This window comes from Tripterygium wilfordii, chromosome 22 (assembly GCF_013401445.1).
Source record: "Tripterygium wilfordii isolate XIE 37 chromosome 22, ASM1340144v1, whole genome shotgun sequence".
NCBI lineage: Eukaryota > Viridiplantae > Streptophyta > Magnoliopsida > Celastrales > Celastraceae > Tripterygium > Tripterygium wilfordii.
This window is the reverse complement of record NC_052253.1, coordinates 7,594,990-7,615,733: the sequence shown is the minus strand read 5'-3', so window position 1 is coordinate 7,615,733 and position 20,744 is coordinate 7,594,990. Positions and strand designations below refer to the sequence as shown.

Below are 20,744 nucleotides of genomic sequence, written 5' to 3'. Positions count from 1 at the left end.
GTGAGTTGTCCTGGATTGTCAAGTTTCTTTATGCTAATCTTGGTTTCGCCATTGATGAAATCATCAAGTATAGGCAAAGACAACCGAGAAGTTTCAACTTTTACACAGACCGAGTGATCCACCAATTGAAACCAATTTTAATGTAACACGTTATGGGACAAAGCGACGTATTAGGAATTTTACATGGAGCCAAAGGCACACCGTTAATTTATTAAGATATTGATAATGGATGCCCTAAGGGCACTTGTTAAGAATTGATTACATATCATAGTATGTCATGTGTTATGAATACTCTCTCACTTTATTTTTTAAACTTAAAATATATATATTTTTCATATTCCAATGTAACTTTTTCATCGTTATCTAGTGCCCTAAGAATATTAATTCTCACTTTCCATCTTATTAAGAGAAAATAATAAAAAAAGGGCGTAAATCACTTGGACGGATCCGGGGAGGAGCGTTGCACTTAGCACCGGTTCCCAATCAGTGCACTAAAAAAATTTTAAAAATTTCAAAAAAATTGATTAATAGAAAATATAAGTGATTTCAATTGTTAAATTTTAAATTTATCTTAAAAATTACAAAAAAAAAATTACTTAAATTTCATATGACCATTCATATTTGATACTAAATTTTTCGATGGATTTAATTGTTTTTAAAGAAAAAAATACATGATTGTATTCATAATGTTAAAATACATCTATTTATGATTTTCCAAAATTTTTAAAAAATATTTTGGTGCATCGGTTGGGATACCGAATCTAAGTGCGCCAGACCTACCCCACAATCATACTAGGACATAGCAAGTCACTAGGTCCCTCGCCCTCAGTATTTAACAAGAGTACATTATTTCATAGTTTGTCTACGGAAGTCAAATTTCAGTTATAACATCTCATGTGGAAGCATACATAAACATGAATGACCAAAGTAGAGTGTGTTTGTTGTAGTAGCTAATGCTCCTTATTTAGTTAAAGTCACTAATGCTCTCTCGAGTTGTATGCCATTTTGTGGTAAACACAAACAAGAAATGGAAATTCTGTATTGTGTCAAATCTAGTACTAGTGCTGGTGGTTAGTGGAGGGTGGACTAGCTGGAGTCTACATCCACTGCCCCAACACATGTATACATGATCTCTCTTTTCATACACTCTTTAGGTGGATTAGTGGGAACATTGGCCCTATTTGTAGCTCTCCAATTTGTAAACACACTTAGTAGGAAATTAAGATTATTATTGGATCTGAATGGAATCTACCAGCTACCCTCCTCTTCCCATCAAATCCTTTCCTATGTATGATCTGAAAGGAATCTTCCTTACCTTTCTACAAACACAATATTGGGTGTGCTGAATTTTATTCCAGGCCACTTATCATTTTCTCCAATAATGTACCATAATGGGTAGGCAATTTTGTTTTTTTGTTGTAATTACTCATTGACTTGGAAAGGAAATCAAGATTGTCTAGATTGATTTTGATTTAATTATTCATGGATTCCTAGGTAATTTGTTTGCAATAAAAAATTCAAAAAATGAATGACCAAATTAAGTAGACTATAGAGAGTTTTGTTTCCATGAATTATCATGTGTTTTATAAAGAAATAAATGACACAAAAGTCTTATGAGATCTGAGCTTATTTATAGATTAATGGCATTTTTAAAAAAAAAATAAAATTCATAACCATGAAAACACCTCAATTTATAAAAAAACACTAAAACGTCAGAGACAGACATACTCCATGGCCATTGGTGACTCCGCAATTATTCCACTACCTCTAATATCTAATATGGATTGATGTGTTGACCCCCAAGGAAAAAAAGAAAAGAAAAAAACCCATAGTCCACTAAACTAAGATCCTCATAATATTGACATGCTCAACTTCTCTATTCCCCAATAATCTGAATTCTTGGGTCCGTCAATGAAACGTCCTGTAAAACCGATGAGGTTACCCAAACATGATCTCTCCATGAACATATATATATATATTTCAAAACACAAAACACCCTAGAACTTATGTAAAGTAAACTAATAAAAAAAAATAGGGCATACGTGAGGTTGAAGGGAATATATATAATTAAGAGAAAAAGAGAGGATTAGTGTGCATGCGAGGAAACTCGATCGATCGTATCTGCTTTAGCATGTTAGTTTTAATAAATTAGGCTTAATTATATATAGTGTTAGTCTATTGTTGCTTTATGATCAGTAGAACTGATCCTAATCCTTTCACACACACACACATAATATATATATATATATTAATCAAATCACATCACTTTATATAATCTTAGCCTTCTTGGTAGTCTTTTTGACAAACTCAGCTTGTAGTGCCGATCCTTTCTTTTCTTTTCTTTTTTAATTTAAATATTCTTTTGTTCTTTGTTGTAAACTCTTCAAAAAGTTTGGGAGCCACGAGTGCAATCATTGCGCTAATAAGCACCACCCACCACAACACATGCTCACACGTGCATATAAATAAAAAGATTTTAGAGGAATTGGAGGGTATGTGAATGTGTATTACTCTATATTTATAAGCCCATGTTAATTCTTACATAATTAGTTATTTAGGGTTTAGTCCTCTGAAAGGGGTTGAACGAGGAAAAACTGATAATTATATTCTACCTAAAGGCTTAATCTTTTTGCCTTAGCGACCGATACGATCTCTAACAATTGGTATTAGAGTGAGACTCAATTGGCGTTAGAGCGAGAATAATCGTTCTATGACTAATTGTTGTCATAGAGTCCCACATGAGATAAGTGTTGAATTGTTCATGAGTTTACTCATGTGATGTTAAATCTGAGGAATTCATTTGCATGTTGTTTGGATTACGTACTAGAAAGAAAAACAGTATATATTGACCCAACTCCTTAATAATTGCCATCCTTAAAAAAATAGTACATGTAATCATGAAGTTCCAAATTTATATTAGTACTACATACTTATCAGTAATAGTGGCGGATCTGAAATCCGAACTCACTGAAGGCACAATTAAACAATAGTGGTCAAATCAGAAAATTTTTTTGAGTTATTTATATAACATGAAGATAATGGATAGTGAATAATAATAGTTTCAAATAATAAAAAGTTACATGTTTATTTATCACAATCATTTTCTTTCGCAATCTAAAAATGTTCTATTTTAACATCATTAGTGATAGTGCGAGCACACTCTTAGACCCTTCCTACGTGGTAAATACTAGGGGTGTCCATTCGGTTTTCAGTTCGGTTTTTAACCATAACCGAAATGTCCACATCGATTCGGTTATGATATTTTAGAATCCATAACCGAACCATATAGTTCGGTTAACCAAACCAAAACAACCATATTTTTCAATTCGGATCTGATTGGTTTTCGATTTTTGAAGAAATGAAAAAGTATGAATAAACCTCAAATAGAGTGAGAAAATAACTATGATCGATTCCAACTCCATCTAACAAAGTTTGATAAAAATTCATGATAATGATAATAAATATATTATTTCATCACAATTAAAGAAAAATAAATTTACAAGACCGAGAGAAATAATATGACCAAGAAAAAAAGAAGAAAACATACATTAAAATGTCTCCCCACTTTCACTTTAGCAATAATCAATCTTTATTTGTATGAATTTTAAAATGATAAGGTCACCATGAGTTTCAACTAATCAATCTTAATTTATAATTTATGTAATGATTAGGTTAATTGATATCTAAATTTATAATTTGTTATAAAGATACAATCATAGTTTTAATCTAAATATGTAACTTATCTATATATATAATGTATATAATGTTTGGATATTTATATAATATATATAAATATTTTTTCGGTTTTTTCGTTTATAACCGTAACCGTAACCGAAATAACATAACCGAAAAATATCCGAAATTTTACTAAAATCATAATCATATCCGAAACCGTAACCGAAAATCAAATAACCACGATTATGGATCGATTTTGGGTTTATGGATCGATTGTGGACACTCCTACTAATAAATACTTCTCCAATGAGATTTGAACCTCGTGCACGTAATGTATCCCTCATTCACTCATCCCTGAGACAACCGTTAGATAGTTGTTAGTACATATCTCACCCGCCTCTTGAAAAAGAGAAATCCAAAAGTCAAATGAACTTTTATTCAATTCAATTCCTACACCCCCTATACAGGACAGCTCAGTACAATTGTCGTGTGTATATATATATATATATATATATATATATATATATATATATATATATGCAATAGTGGACTGTGCAAGACAAGCAAATTACATGTACCCTCAAGCCATGATGGTTCATAATTTTTGGTACCAAATCATAATAGTGTTCCAAACCCTCTTTCCATAGTGCTCTGCCTCTCATGCTGGGAATGAGGGACTGGGCCGAGCTAGAAGTGAGCCGATCAATTTTTAATAAGTAAAAAAATATAAAATCAAAAAAATTTCATAGCAAAACTGAACCGTTGATATAAGGGTCAAAAGCAATTCAACCGTTGAGATATTGTATATATACTTTCAATTTCTTATTTTTTTAAAAAAATGTTTTTTATGAGCCAACTAAGGCTCACTTCCCACTGCCAGAGGAGCCCCTCCAGCCCTGATGGGGTACCACAGTTAATTAGTTAATTAACCTCTACTCACCTAATCAAAACAAAATCTTACTTTAAGAGTAACTTTGTCTTCTTGTGTAGTAATTACCATACACAAGATAAATTATATGATGTGTTTACTTAAACAAAAGAATTAATCAACTCATATCTGGACCCATAACAAGATTTGTATCAATTAACCATATCTGTAATCCGCAATCATGCGCATTAATTAGTAATTAACTTATCTATCTTTGCTTTAATCCTCTCTTTTTTTTATGTTTAGTAAAAGTAAGGATCTTATGTCACTTTCACAAGGTAATTAACTTACATATTAATAGTGCAACAGTAAAAAAGGGGTAAAATTTAGAATAATTGATATCTATGAACATGCCACATCATCATCATTTTCCAACCTGTGAATGGGCCCCACTGCTTTGTGGGCTTATAAGAGCATGTGAAATAGAGAATCACAAAGAACTCTCTCTCTCTCACACAAATCATCTCTTGCGTTTGCTTCTCTCTTCCTCCTCAGGCGTGGCTTTTGGCTTTCAATTACTCTCTCTCAACCCATCAATGACCATATCTGCTTTATTTTCTTGTCTTTTATACATTCACTCACAGTGAGACAGAGAGAAGAAGACATTACACAACACATACTGTGTGTGCTTAATTTGTCTTGTTACTCTATTCCTGTTCGTATATAAAATCATGGATGTTAGATGGGAGAAGACATTAAGAGATCAAGATCATCGTAACCGACACAACCCATCTTTCTCTTCTACTCTTCTTGATGCAATCTATCGTTCAATAGACGAGCCAGCTGCCAACGACAACGACAACAACAACAACAACAAACGAGACCATGAAAACATGATCTTCTACAAAGAATCCATCACAAGAAAGAAGCATTTCGTCGAGAAGAAGAATGTGAGCTCCGAAAAAGTTGTTCTCCGGAGGAAATCCATGGAGGATTTGGACAAGAAAGTGAAACATCAGAGAAATTTGGAATCGGTGCTGTTGAATTCGAGCTCCACTTCCTCCGATTCAAGCTACGGCGGGGGGTTTTCGTCGTCCGAGTCTGAATCATTTTCGAGGCGAAAGCCTATCAGAACAAGCGTTTCGAGTAGTACTACTCGGCCTGAAATGATGCATAAGGGAGTTAGTTTTGGTAACAAGACTAAAACGAAGGCGTTGAAGATATATGGTGATCTCAACAAGAAGGTGAAGCAGCCAATTTCACCGGGGGGTCGCCTGGCGACCTTTTTGAATTCAATTTTCACTGCAGGAAATGCGAAGAAGGCAAAGATTAAATCGAAGTCGTCAGACAAGGCATCATCGTTGTCTAGTACTTGTTCTTCAGCTTCTTCGTTCTCGAGATCTTGTTTGAGCAACACACCTTCTTCGAGAGGTACTAATGGAGTAAAGAGATCGGTGAGGTTTTGTCCAGTGAGTGTGATTGTTGATGAGGAGTGTAGGCCTTGTGGACACAAAGCACTGTATGAGAACAAAGAGACTAGTTGTAATAGTACAAGTGCTTTAATGGCTGTTGTGAAGAAGAGCAATACCACAATCAATGAAGAGCTTAGGCTTCATATTATGAGCGAAAATCATCGCGTCAAGGAAGTTGCAAGGGATCTTTTGAAGAATTATCGAAAGATTGATCATGATTCTGATGACGATGATGATGATGATGCAGCCAGTTATTCAAGCTCGGATTTGTTCGAATTGGATAATTTGTCCGCGATTGGGATCGAAAGGTATCGAGAAGAATTGCCCGTCTACGAAACGACACATCTTGATACCAATCTAGCTATTGCTAATGGTCTGATTATGTAATTGTTGATGAACTAATTTTCCTTTTTCTTTTAATTAATATTAATGAATGGTTTGGGGGTTTACATCAAAGAAGAATAAGACTTGTCTTTCTTTAATCATACTTTAACTTATGTTTTTGAATATATATTTTTATCTTTAATTTTGTGGGTTTAATTATTTTATAAAAAAGAGTGAGAGACAAATCTTCAAAGAGAAGAAGTGGGAGATCTTGAAAAATGCTTTCACACAAAATTATTAAAAAAAATTTTAAAAAAAAAGGTAAAGGGAGGTTAAGGATCGACTAGAAGGGGTGGGTTAAAGCAAGGCAGATTTTCCACTCTATCAATCAATGGCAAGAGAGAAAAAGAAACAACCTATGGCTACCTTTTCTTTTTCTTACTCATATCACCATATGCATATGCATGGTGTGGGGTCTTCAAGTTTGGTTGCTTCAACTTAACACTAGACCATAATAAATACCCCAAACTTCATCACTACTCAAATAAAACGTGAGGCCCCCCATGGCCATGGGATTGCCTTAGCGGTCAATTAAGGCCAGTTTGAAATTCCATTGATAAGCTACATGGTCTTGAGTCTGATTATCTACCAAAATTAGTGGTAAAGGATACTTTTGGTCCCTCATAAATGGGTTGTATAACTACTCAATCCCTCACATTCTAAACGTAACAATGAATCATTGGTCTTTGTAGACTGTAACTCGGTTAGATTTGGGGCAAATCCGGTCAATCAACATGCTGACCTGTCACGTTGACCAAACAAAAAATAATTAATAGATGAGCTGTCATATTGACCAAAACCCAATAGGCTTGGCCTGAAGAACAACGAAGGTGCGCCACCACTCGGCAATAGAGGGGGAAGGTTCAGCTGGTGAAGAGATTGATAGGATGAAGTCCTTGATGAGGAGTTGCTGAGGAGCATTCTATTCGTTGTTGTAATACCCCAAACTTCTTTTTCTTTTAGAAATTAAGTAGGATCAACATGTGTTGAGTATATATATATGTATAAAATCATTAGAAATTAATACCGAGTGATTTGGGGGTGTAAGAGTGGTTTTAAAACTGAAATTTTTTACTACAAAGATAACCGTCCGGACAATTTTTAAAAGCCGTACAGACAGTTATAGAAGAAACTGAAACAGGGTGATTTTAGGCATAGGTGTCCGGACACCTATAGAGGTGTTCGGACACCTCCCTAAAATCTACACCCCGAGAATCGTTTTAAACACCCATTTTGGCAATTTCTTTCAAAATACCTGACCTAAACAAACCCTAAACCTCATTTTCTCTCAAATTTCCTCCCTCCCATCAACCTAAGATCATCAATCAAGGTAAGATTGTCCTCTTTCAAGTTGTTTCAAGTTGGATTCATGACTTCTCTCTCTAGCTTACATATTCTTAAATTCCTCTCTTTGCTCTAATCTTTCAAGGTTTGAACCCAAACCCCAACCCATGAGTTCCTACATCATTTGAGGCCTAAAGGAAGTTTAAATCTCTTCCTTCTACTTGTTTCTACAACCTTGGTAATTTTCTTAAACCTAAAAGCTAGTATTTAGAGATTGGGTGATTTGGGATTCTAGGGTTTTGTGGGTTTTGTAGATTTGGGGAAATCTTTAAATTAGATGAAATTAGTGATTTAATAGGTTGATTTAGACTTGTTTATGGTTGTATTGCTAGATTCTATTGTTGATTGGAGTAGCAAGCTTGAGTAGGTGACTTGGAAAGTTTTGGGTAAGAGAAGGTAAGGGTTTTCTTGATTTATTGGGTTAATTTGTGTTAGATATGTGAAATTGAAGTTGTTTGTATATTGATTGGAGGATGGGCTTATCGAATAATAGGTTGATTGAGGCCGGAGAATTCAAGGTTGAGTATTGATTTACATAGCTAATTTTTGGAGTGCGAGGTAGGAAAATTCCACCTTTGTTGTTCTCTTGAATATGTTATCCTATTACGAATGTTTCTCTTTCCCAATGTTCATTAAAATTGGTTCTCGCCTTAATTGTGCCTAAGGGAGAATAACCCCACTTTGTGATATCCTTATTGTATGAATTGAATTATATTACATACCCTACTCGTTCAATCTTCCATTGAGCATGAATTACTCTTGAACATGCAATCATGTAGTAGTATATATATATATATATATTTAGGTTGTATGTATACCCTATTGCATAACCATGTTGGACATGCATTGTAATTGCATGGAAGATGTCGGGTATGGACCCGTATATCTCCTAGTTGTGATTGATGTGAAATGTGGAATGTTGTTGGGCCGTTCAGGGTTCCCATGAGTACGGGAATGTCGTGGGCTGGATCAGGATTCCATATGTGCTCGAAACACCATGCGATGATGCCGTTGGGTTGTTCAGGGTCCCGATATGTGTAGGGATGCCGGTGGGCCAAGTTAGGATCTCGTATGGTGTGGTTATCTACTTGTGTTTGGTGTACATGATGTTAGCTATCATACTGTTGCATTTGTGTCTTTCTTTAATATTTCAGCCTTGTGTTATTCACTTACTCTTTATTATTCCCTACTGGGCCTTTCGCTCGCCCTTTTCTTTCTCCTATTCCCTCCTCGCAGGTGAGTCTAGTTCCGGTACCAGGGTCGCGGATCAGGAGGAGGGTGGGTGACATGGATGGACCCCTGGAGTGTGATAGGACTCGATAGTTCTAAACTTGATTTATGTTATTACTATTTTGGTCCTATCTATATTTTTTAGTTGAGACGTTGTGCGATATCCCTATTCTTAACTGTGGGATGGACAGTAGAGAGGGTGCTTCGTGTGATCGGGACTCCCGAACCTGGTTTGTGGACTTTGTGTCCTGACGATTTATTTGTTTACTGGATTGCTATTTGCGTTGGATGCTGATTATATATGCTGTTGTGTGGAGAAATTGTGTGTGACTGTTAGGTGGCCTGAGGCCCTGCTTAGAATTGAGAATTTAACTGTGATATGAATTGTTAGATGGCCGGAGGCCCTACCTAGGTTATGATTATATTAGTGATTTTGCTGCGTATTATGGGGAGGTGCTGTCGAAATTTTGGGTGGTGTGATGATTGAATTTATTATGGTTTGATTTAGATGGTACCAAAAGTAACGTATTTCGGGTCGGGGCGTTACAGTCGTACCATATAAGGTAAATGTTGATCGGAGAGGAAGAAAGGATGGGACCCATGTGGTATCTGAGGTCGACGAGGTTGGAGGAGCCTGATGAGTATCCCACATCGAAAAAATAGGGCTACCAACTCTAGTTTATAAGGATCTAAGGCACCCTCACCTGGTAAGCCGGTTTTCTGGGTTGTAGTTCTACCTTGGGCCTTATGGGCCAGGGTGGGTATTCATCATTGGTGCTTTCATTGAGAGAGTCACGTTTGCGGAGAGGGCTGTCGTCTAAAGGGCGAGCGTAGTCGCCAGGCGAGCGTAGCCGCCGTGGACGTCGGCTGTCCAAGGGGGGTGGTTTGATGAGTATCCCACATCGAAAAAATAGGGCTACCAACTCTAGTTTATAAGGATCTAAGGCACCCTCACCTGGTAAGCCGGTTTTCTGGGTTGTAGTTCTACCTTGGGCCTTATGGGCCGGTGTGGGTATTCATCAGAGCCCTCGAACTTCTAGTTGGAGGAGAGGGTTTTGGGTGGGAGTTTTGGGTTGAAGAAAGATTCAAGTTTTATGTTAAAGGTCTGAGCTTTATTGGAGGAGATAGTTGCAGAAGAGGAGGAGGAGGGAGAGGGAGAGGGAGAGGGAGAGAGGGGAGTATATATAAAGGAAGGGTGGGGAATGGAGAGTGGGGGAGTTGGGCTGGAGACGGTTGTCACTGGGCATGGCCTTGGTGGCAAAGGTGGCGCCTGTGTTGGGGAATAAGAAGCTTCTAGGGTTTTCTCGGATTCCAACCAGAGAGACCAATAGTTAAAGAAGACTAGGTTTTTCGTTACAATTTGTTTACTTTTCATAAAGTGCCATGTTTAATTTTCAAATAAAAAATTTTCACATATGCAAATGTCAATTAAAAAAGGTTTTTTAAAAACTTTTTGATTCCATGTCAGATGATTTTGACGGTATATGTTAGGTCAACGTGATAGGTCAGCAAATTGACTGATCGGATTTCCCCAAATTTGATTGAGTTACAATCGACAAAGACCAATGACCTAATTGTTACATTTGGAACATGAGGGACTGAATTGTTATATAACCCATCTGTGAGGGACCAAAAGTATCCTTTACCCTACAACTTCTTCTCAAAATAGATTATATGAGTTCAGATTTTACTCGGAAGGTGATTCCTCGTATAAAAATAAAGTATTATAATATAATATCGTTCTCGATTGCCAAAACAAAAAACCCACTCTACTTAGTGTGGATACCAATTTCACTAACGACGTATATTAATAGCTTGTTATGTCTCTAGTGCTTAGGAGAATTTGGCAATTTCAATATTACTCGGAAACAATAATGTGTGGTTATCTTATTAAAAAAAATAAAAACATAAAATGCGACATTAATTTTGGTTCTCATAATTTTATTAATTAGTGTATATTTATATCAAAAATATTAATAATGGGGTTGAAGCAGATGTTTGTTTCAGTGGCAATGTGATATTGATGGATGAAGTAGTTAGTGGGATTGAAAAGGAGATGACGTATGCATGGTCTCCAAAGACGTAGACAAAAAAAATCTCATGTTTGATCGTGTCAGTAATCTTGACTCTCCAATGTCAATTTTGGTTGGCTCTTTTATACTGCAATTTTGTTTAATTATTAATGTTTTTAAATTAAATTTCACCAATCATATTCAGCTGATAATTTTCATAAGAAGATCAACTTAATTATTCTAAACCAAACTTGAGTAGCTAACATTTGATAACGGGCTAGTTTTGTTCTCCTTGTTTTCAACTATTGAATGTTGTGCACTAGATTTCTGATATGATGTCACATCGCTTAGATATGAAAACTTAGTACAAAATATAATTGAGCACAAATTTCTTAACTAGTAATAATCGATTTCTTGAGCTTTATACTAATATGGGTTAGAGTGAGTTTGAGAGGATAAAACTATGCGGTTTCAATCTAAAACGGACAACTAAACTACCTCAGCCACCATTGTTTTCTATCTAGTATCTAGGTCTAGAGAGGGTACATAGTGTTTTTTTTTTTAATTACGTAAATAAAATCAAGTAGCTCTCAAGACAGACTAAATTAGTTAAAAGAGGGAACCATAAAAATAACTAAAAGAAAGGACCACTAAATCATAACAGTGTTATATGCTAATTAAGTTATCATTAAACATTGTTAACTATCATTATTTTATAGCTAAAAAATAAAAAAAAATTAAGTTTAACTTGGACTATAGGAAAAGAAAAGCCTAATCTATTATCAAAAGTATACTAGCTAGGCTTGAATTGCCTACTGTATACATTATCTCAAAAGTATGGTAGGCTTTGAGTGCCCTACTACATGCATGCGAGTATTTTACACATAGATTCACACACACACATAGATAAACTTAGATAAACTTGTCCATAGCACGTTAGAAATCCAATCCTAAACGCATCAATTATATTGCCCGTTCTTAATCATGGACTCGTACAAATTTGTTCTTCTTTGGCTGTCACTATTGATTCTTAGATCTAGAAAATCTTTGTGTAAAATGTGCAAGACTTTTACTTATATATTATTCGGTTGGGTTATGTCATTCTGATGTAAGATATTAATATCGTTAGATAATGAATCATTCCGACTCTGTCATGATAGATGTACACAATATATTATTGGTCGAACCTTGTAAATACTCTCTTTCAATTTAATTATTTATGTTAGATTTAAAATTCTTGAAGGTTAGTGTCATAATTACAATAACAAACTAATAGTTAAATATTGGAAATACATATAAATTGTCTTTATAAAATCTGTGTATACATATTATTAATCAATCAATCAATTAATTCATAGTGATATTCAAAATGATGATCCTTTAAAAAGGAAAAATAATGATAATTGAAATTCTTTAAAGTAATGGTGAGTTTCAACAGACCTCACGCAGGAGGCACAAATCAAGCCCACGCAGGGGCAGACTAAGCCCACGCATATCCTTATAAATATTCAGAAAGAGGTGAGACTAGAACCTATGACCTGAAGTCAGAGACATGCAAAGTTATTGTCACTCAACCAATGGCTCAATTGCGGATTGAATTATTCTTATCATTTATACAATGTCTAGATTATCATGTTGGATAAAGATTTGATATTATCTTAATCATATGGATATATCATGAATTATCTGTTTATTAAGATAAAAATTAAATCTCTTGTTTTATCTCTCTTAAGTGATAGAGGTTATATCTTAAGTGATAGAGGTTATATCTTAGATATTGTATTTATCAAATGCTAAATCAACAAATGTCAAGAGATTAAAACAATAGTTCCATAAATTTTGGCTCGTTTTGGAGTTTAGTTTTTTAATACCAGTAGCAAATCCTAATCGATCATTATCGATCGGGGTTTGATGGGAAAAACTTCTATAAATTCAAAATTTCCAAGGGTTTTCGATCTAACTTGGTTCAACTTGGTTTTGGAGCGCCGTCTTGAGAGAAAAACAGAGAGAGAGAGCACTTACAAAGGAGAAACACTTGAGAGAAAGTGGGATCCAAGATAGCATCTTTTGGGGTTTCGATTGCCTTGTGGGTAAGTGGGTTTCTTGTCTTTGTTTGCTTCTCCATTGGTTTTCTTGTTGAGAGAGCTTGTAGGAACAATATAGCACATGGGTTGGGCTTGTTCTACTTGTATTGGGTAGTCTCTCTAGGTTTGTAATATTCTCCATATAGTGAAATTGGATTCTCTGCTGCCCAAGGACGTTGGCAAATTTGTGCCAAACCTTGCAAAATTGCTTGTATTGTCTCTTTACTGCTTTGATTTGCTTGGATATTGTTTATTGATTGATTCTCTGCATACTTGGATTGGATTAATTGGTTTAGTCAATCGAATTCAGTGCTATTGAATTGTGGATATTGGTGATTTTAGCACAACAATTGGTATCAGAGCCTAGGTTTGTGATTCTTGGATTGATTTGGGATTTCTACTTTATTGTGGTTAATCGTTGGTTGTTTCATGACCTAGGTCTTGTTTTCGCTTTGCTATTGACTGAATAGTGTTGGGTAGAATATGAGTGAAGTTTTGGATAGGTCTAAGGAGGAAGCTCCATCAGTGCTGGGTTCTTCATGGTCTTCTATGCCGATGCCTTCCTATGGAAAGACTATCTTCAATGCTAAGTTTGAAGTGGAGAAATTTGATGGTAAAGAGAACTTTGGTATGTGGCAATATGAGGTTTTGGATTTGGTGTATCAACATGATCTAGATGTCACACTGGGTGACAAACCTACTAATATTTCGGATGACCTTTGGGAGAAGTTGAATAGGCAGGCGTGCAACTCTATTCATTTGTGTTTGGAAAAGATATTGAAGTACTTAGAGTGTGTTTGGATTGAGGGATTTGGGGCGAATGGAAGAGAATGGAAAGGGAAGGAAGAGAAGGGAAGAGAATGGAAGTGAAAGTACATTTTCCTCTCTCATGTTTGGATGGATAAAAGAAAAGAAAGGAAAGAAAAGTAGTTTAATTTACTAGTTTATCCTTATTTTTTATGTTTAAGTGTTATGTTCAAGGGTAAAATAGGTTTTAAACTTCTAAGTAACTTAATTAGTAATCTCTTCCCTCCAAATGACTCCATTTTGGGAGGAAAGAATTTTGACAAAAATTTAATGAAATTTTCCTCCCAAATCCCCTCAAATCACTCCCTTCAATTTTTTATAAACTATCCAAACAAGGGAATTGGAAGGAAACTCTCTATCCCTTCTCTTCCCTTCCCTTCCCTTCAAATCCCTCAATCCAAACACACTCTTAGTGATGAATTAGACTAGGGCGAAGGACTTGTGGCAGAAACTGGTGGGCAATTTCAAGACGGAAGAGTATTGAAATTAGTATTGAAATCAGGCTCTATTTGAAGAAGTTGTTTCGGTTTCAGTATTCGGCTGGTAGCACTATGTCAGATCACTTGAGTGAGCATGAGAAGATATTGGTTGATTTGGAGAACTTGGAAGTCAAAATCCAAGAGGAGGATAAAGCTCTACTACTCCTAAATTCCTTGCTAGACTCTTACTACCACTTAGTCACTACTTTTCTTTATGGGAAGAGGGAGATTAAGTATGAAGATATTTTCAATGCATTGAACAATAATGAGGTTAGAAAGAGAGACAAGGAAGTTCACAGTGGTGGCTCTACTGAGCATTGACCGTTAGAGGAAGGCCAGAGAGTGAGAAGAGTGAGAAATCCAGAAAGAATGGCAAGCCTCTCTCCAAATCAAAAAATGAAAGACTTGCTAAGGATGAATGTGCTTACTATCGTGAAAGGGGGCATTGGAGAAAGGATTTTCCTGAGTTAAAAAATAAGGACAAGGTGGATTCAAAGGCCAATGTTGCTTGTGATAGTGACGAAGATTCTGATGCGTTGTTGGTTCAGCACTGATTGGCCACATTGATGAGTGGGTACTTGATTCTAGATGCACCTAGCACATGTGTCCTCGCAGGGATTGGTTTTCCACATTCGAGAAATTGGATGGTGGGGTTGTCTACATGAGTGATGGTCAGTCATGTAGGATTGTCGGGATAGGGAGTATCAGCCTGAGGCTTCATGATGGAGTCACTAGAGTGCTGCATGGTGTCAGGTATGTTCCTGAATTGAAAAGGAATCTTATCTCTTTGGGCACTTTGGATGCCATGGGTTGTAAAATCACTTTAGAGGGTGGAGCCTTGAAGGTGGTTTCTGGGTCACTTGTCTTGATGAGAGGAAGTGAGAAAGATGGTTTATATTTCCTTAGAGACAGTACATTGGTTGGTAATGTAGTTTTATCATTGGCCAATATGGTGAAGACTGCCTTTGGATCTTCTCATATTGGGCATAGTACTTTTGGACACAGCTGTTTGGAGACTTCAGTGGGATTGGTGGATCGTTGGTGCCGTAGTGTGCAAGCTTGGTTTTATTTTTGGTAATCATGGTGTATTGGGCAACAAGAAGACTAGGGTTCGATTATGAAGCTTTCGAGGCTCTAGCATTGGTGCATAGTGAGACTTGGGAGGGCCTATGGTGGCCCCAACTTGGGAGGTAAGTTGAATCTTGGAAGCCATTTTGTTTTTGACTTATCTGAGCACTATTGTATTTGGGCTTCGTTGGTGTTGTGAACTTTGTTTGCTTGGTGTGTTATTTGGTTACTTTCGATGGTGGAGTATACACTTGTTTACTGGCGCATATACTTCCTTTGAGTTCGACATTGTGGTTCACAATTTTGTAGTCCCTATTGGTTGGTTGGTCGGACGTTTGGGCTACGTAGTTGGGTACTTGGTTACTTGGGATCAAGGTCTAGTATGCTAGAGACATGATCTACTTGGTTTGTTCTTGGCTTGGGCATTGCGATGCCATTTGGAGGCAACGGAGTTTGTTTGGTTGGAGAAGTTGTTTCCTTGTTGGCGTTCTTAGTGGTTGTTCTGACTTGGTGGAGTCGTTTACTTGTTTGAAACTCGCCAAGGTGGAAATTGGTGAAGTTTTGGCTCATTTTGGAGTTCAATTTTTTAATACCAGTAGCAAGTCCCGATCGATCGAGACCCAGTCCGATCGATCGGGGTCTGACGAGAAAAAATTCTATAAATTCAAAATTTGCAAGGGTTTTCGATCTAACTTGATTCAACTAGGTTTTGGGGCTCCGTCTTGAGAGAAAAAGAGAGAGAGAGCACTTACAGAGGGGAAACACTGGAGAATGGTGGGATCCAAGAGAGCGTCTTTTGGGATTCCGATTGCCTTGTGGGTAAATGGGTTTCTTGTCTTTGTTAGTTTCTCCATTGGTTTTCTTGTTGAGAGAGCTAGTAGGAACAAGATAGCACATAGGGTGGGCTTGTTCTACTTATATTGGATAGTCTCTCTAGGTTTGTAATCTTCTCCATATAGTGAAATTTGATTCTCTACTGCCCAAGGACATAGGCAAATTTGTGTTGAATCTTGTAAAATCGCTTGTCTTGTCTCTTTACTACTTTGATTTGCTTGGATATTGTTTATTGATTGATTCTCTGCATACTTGGGATTGGATTAATTGGTTTAGTCAATCAAATTCGGTGTTATTGAATTGTGGGTATTGGTGATTTTAGCACAACATCAATCACATTATTTTCAGATGGTTTATTTAAACATGTTCTATATATGCATGTCTTCCTCCCTCCAAGACGATATCGAAGAAATTGAAGAAAAGCACTAGATATTGTCAGAGCTTCGAGTTTCTATTTCATTGTTGTCTCTCATGTCTTTGAGTGTTAGAATGAATATATATAGGTGATTGAGAGATTATTTGAGTGTGAGAGAAAATAACAAATCCTTTGTGAGATTCTTTAGTGGACTCCACAAGTCTAAACGGTCACCTGAAGACCCTTGGTAGACTCTAAGGTTGGTTTGAGTTAGGTGGATTCCCAACAAGATTGTCTCTTTACAAATACTTGGTGGATTCTGAGGTATAATTCAGCTAAGGTGGGTTTCTACTATGTGAAATATACGTTAGGCAAGGTGGATTGTAACAGAAGTCAAGTACTATTATTTGTAAACCTTTTTCATATATAATAGATTGTTTCAAGATTAATCACTTTATATACTCGAGATTTTCTCGTAAAAATTGCGCAGTTCACATAGTTTTTATTATTTCACAAATTTTCCTAAGTGTTGATTAAATGGCTAGTGTGAGCACACGAATTTTTATAATTCTATTACCTTTAGTACAATAATATAATATACTTAACAATATTTAAAAGGAAAAAATAATAGCAATTTATTAGAGCTACATCTATTTTAGGAAAAATTTTAAAATGATTTAATTGGAGCTTTATTACTTTAAATATACTTAGCACTTAAGAATATTTAAAATAAAAATGATTAATGATTAAATTAGAGTTATATTACTCTAAATATGACAATATATATAATTATGCTACACGACACTTAATAAAACGGAAATATTATAATAGATAATGATAATGATAATTCAATTAGAATTATTTTCCTAGAAATATAATGATAGAGTATTTTAGAAATAGTTTAATTAAAAATCTAACCATTATTAACAATAAAAATTTTAATAATGTAGGTATAATATATTTATTAATAAGCAAGTAAAAAAAGAATAAACTCTCCACATCAACACTCTGTAACTTATCACTTGGATAGAATTTGACGATCTAAATATTCGAGATTTACGTAGGTCAAAAGAATTGTATAAATTAATTTATATTTGAAATGTAGGCTTAGAGATGACTATTATTTTAATTCTCTCAATTGATATTGTGTTGTGTTATTTGTGGAGGAAAAAAGTAGAGTGAACTTACTTGACCATCCTTAAGTGAATTAACTAACAAATTACAAATATAATTACTAATATATACATACGAAATATTTGAGTAATCCTTAAGACGTGATTGATTATGGAGTTTGGGATTAATTTGAAGAGTCATTGTCACAATGTCCACTGGGTTCAACATTATCATTTATTGTGAATGAAACAATTCAAGAAAGATGGTTAATAACATTAGACATTAATTAATTAATGTTCGCCAATAAATCCAAATTATATATATATATATATATATATATATATATATATATATATATATATATATATATATATATATATATATATATATATATATATATATATATATATATATATATATATATCCAATATCCTTAGTGTTGTTTGCGGGGTAGTGATGTTACTCACCGACCCTGCATTAGTGAGGTAGCCATTGCCACATATTTGTAGAAGCAAAGCATGCAACAAATATGTATGTGTGCCACAAATGGCTTCATCATTGGCTCTCTTGTGTCCATATGTGAGGGAGCATGATGGGTCAACCAAACGCACCATATTAGCTATGTAATAGTGTTGCTGCTGTATTGCATCTATCAGAAGATGTGATCCTCATATATATATTTATATCTAACAATAATTCCCTCTCATGAAAATGGTAACACGTCTGCAGATAGAATATTCAAGCTTATACATATTATAAGTTGTCAAATTTGGCTCTTCTAAATCAACTTTTTCCCACAGCCATTTCCTTTGCCAACCATATATCTAACTATAGTTTATGTATATATATTGATTATTTTTACTTTTTTAGGTTTTTATATAATTCTCTTTGAATTTATTTTTTCTCACTCGGACTTTTTTACCAACTTATCAAATCCATATATAGATGGATCTTTTAAATCCGGTCCATAACACGTATCACACACTCACATACACGCAGGTAAACTTTTGCTCCGATACTAATGGTAACAATATCTTGATACTCCTTCACTAAAATGATCTATTAGTGGTGGGCGAGGATGTCCATTATGCAATCCTTTGTTATGCAAGACAAATAATTTAGAGTATGCGTCAAACCCTAAGATTAGATTTTTTTTTTCTTTTTTAAGAGACTGAAAGGAAATCGAACCTTGTAACTCTTTATGGATTTTGTATCATCCCATGTGCTTGTTTTTCTTTTCTTCTTTTAAAATCAAACTTTTGGAATAAGTGGTTTTAAAATCAAACCCTGTAACTTTTTTTTTTAATTTTTATATAAAATAATAGCTTTCGAAAAATTATTAATTAAGTGAGGTACTAATTAATTAATAAAGGTTTTAATTGATCGATTAATTAATAAACTATGCATTTATGGAAGTAAATAACCTCCACAAAATAATAGCTTTGGAATCAAGAAAAATTATTAATTAATTAATAAATTAATAAGGTTTTAATTAATAAAGTATTAATTTATGGAAGTAACTATATTTCATGAGCAATAATTTTTATCTAGGTCCATATATTTCTTTAACCAAATAAAGTTCATGAATATATTTATTATTTTTATATACTTTGTTTAATTTATTACATTATTATACACATTTATAAACAAGAATCTATTTAAATAAACAAAGATTATATGATGCAGTAGCTTGAACTCATGAAACCCAAGCAATAAATAAGACCCAAGGCATTTGATAAAACCCAAACAATATTGTGTACATTGCGTTGCTCATTTGGTTAAAAGAAGGATTTGAAGAAGTAAGTGAAAGTGTTTTATTTTTTTATGTTGATAAATGAAAATTAAGTTTAAAAGGGAGTGTTGGGTTAGCATTATTATCAAGCCTTGTTGGATTGTCAGTAAACTTAATTTGTGATTGCAAATTAAAGTCAGTTTGTATGGTGTACGCATTAAAGTTCAATGTGTAGTGTGAGTTGAAAGTGTAATTTGTGGCTTGAAATTAAAGGTGTACAATACATGGTGTAATTTGAGCTTAATGCCTATAAATATCCATGGTTGTAATGAAGTAACTGTATCATCAATTCATTTGAAACTGAATAAACTTTAGTATAATTTCGACATTTTCCTTTCAATTTGCTTATAATCTCTTTCTTATTTTTTTTTTTTAGAGTGATGGTATTTAAAAGTGAAGATTATTTCTAACATCTTTCAGAGAGAGAGAGAGAGCAAAATCTTCTTGGGATCGCCAAAAATTCTCCCCCCAACTCTCTTTTTTATTGTTTAATATCAACACACAAACTTTGTTTTTCTTTCTTTTGTTAAAGCCGACCCTGTCCCCTCTTAACTTTCTCTTCCAAAAATACCCTAATATCAAAACGCAAATCCATGTAAGTTCAATGGGTAAAGAAGTAATTGGACAAAATAGGTGGAGAGTGACCGCATGTAAAAAAAAATACATTATAGAAAAATTAATAATAATTCTCTAATTTCTAATAATTTATTAAATTTATAAAAAAAAAACTTGATTTTTGCCAATCGCAATTGCTGACTTGTTATCTTTCTGTATCAATATCGCCAGAACTCCATGTGAGAGCAATAGGAAGAAAACAAAGCTAGAAGTACTCTTTGGCTCATCCATATCTCCAACCCAATCACTATCGATCGCAGTATCCAACTGGACTGAAAATCAAGAGATCTCATCGTTTATTGTACTTTTAAATAATGGCAGGCCTTGTGAAAGATTCGCGTCTTCACTGTTGTCATTGGTGTTCTTCGTTGGCTCGTATTTTGCCCTAGGTCTTCTTGAAGACTTAAGAGACTGGCCCTATTCTATTCTTCTAGGCCTAGTTTTATTCAAGGCTTTGGGTTTGATTTATTATCATTTGTATTGGGCTGGACATGTATTCAAGCCCGGAGCTTAGTCAATCTAATTCAAACTATTGTTTTAGTCATTTAGTCTCTAGTCACTTTCAATAGAGCTGTTGGCTCTGTTCTTGTATATGATATATTGTGTAAAAAC

The 20,744-nt window shown here is 34.7% G+C and overlaps 1 protein-coding gene across 1 annotated transcript; it reads left to right on the top strand.

Annotated features, from left to right (window-relative positions):
- The first annotated feature begins 4,990 nt into the window (after positions 1-4,990).
- LOC119991985 (protein BIG GRAIN 1-like B) lies at positions 4,991-6,516 on the top strand. Its single transcript, XM_038838553.1, has one exon. It carries the CDS (start codon positions 5,275-5,277, stop codon positions 6,400-6,402), a length of 1,128 nt encoding a protein of 375 aa, XP_038694481.1. The 5' UTR covers positions 4,991-5,274; the 3' UTR covers positions 6,403-6,516.
- Positions 6,517-20,744: the final 14,228 nt, after the last annotated feature.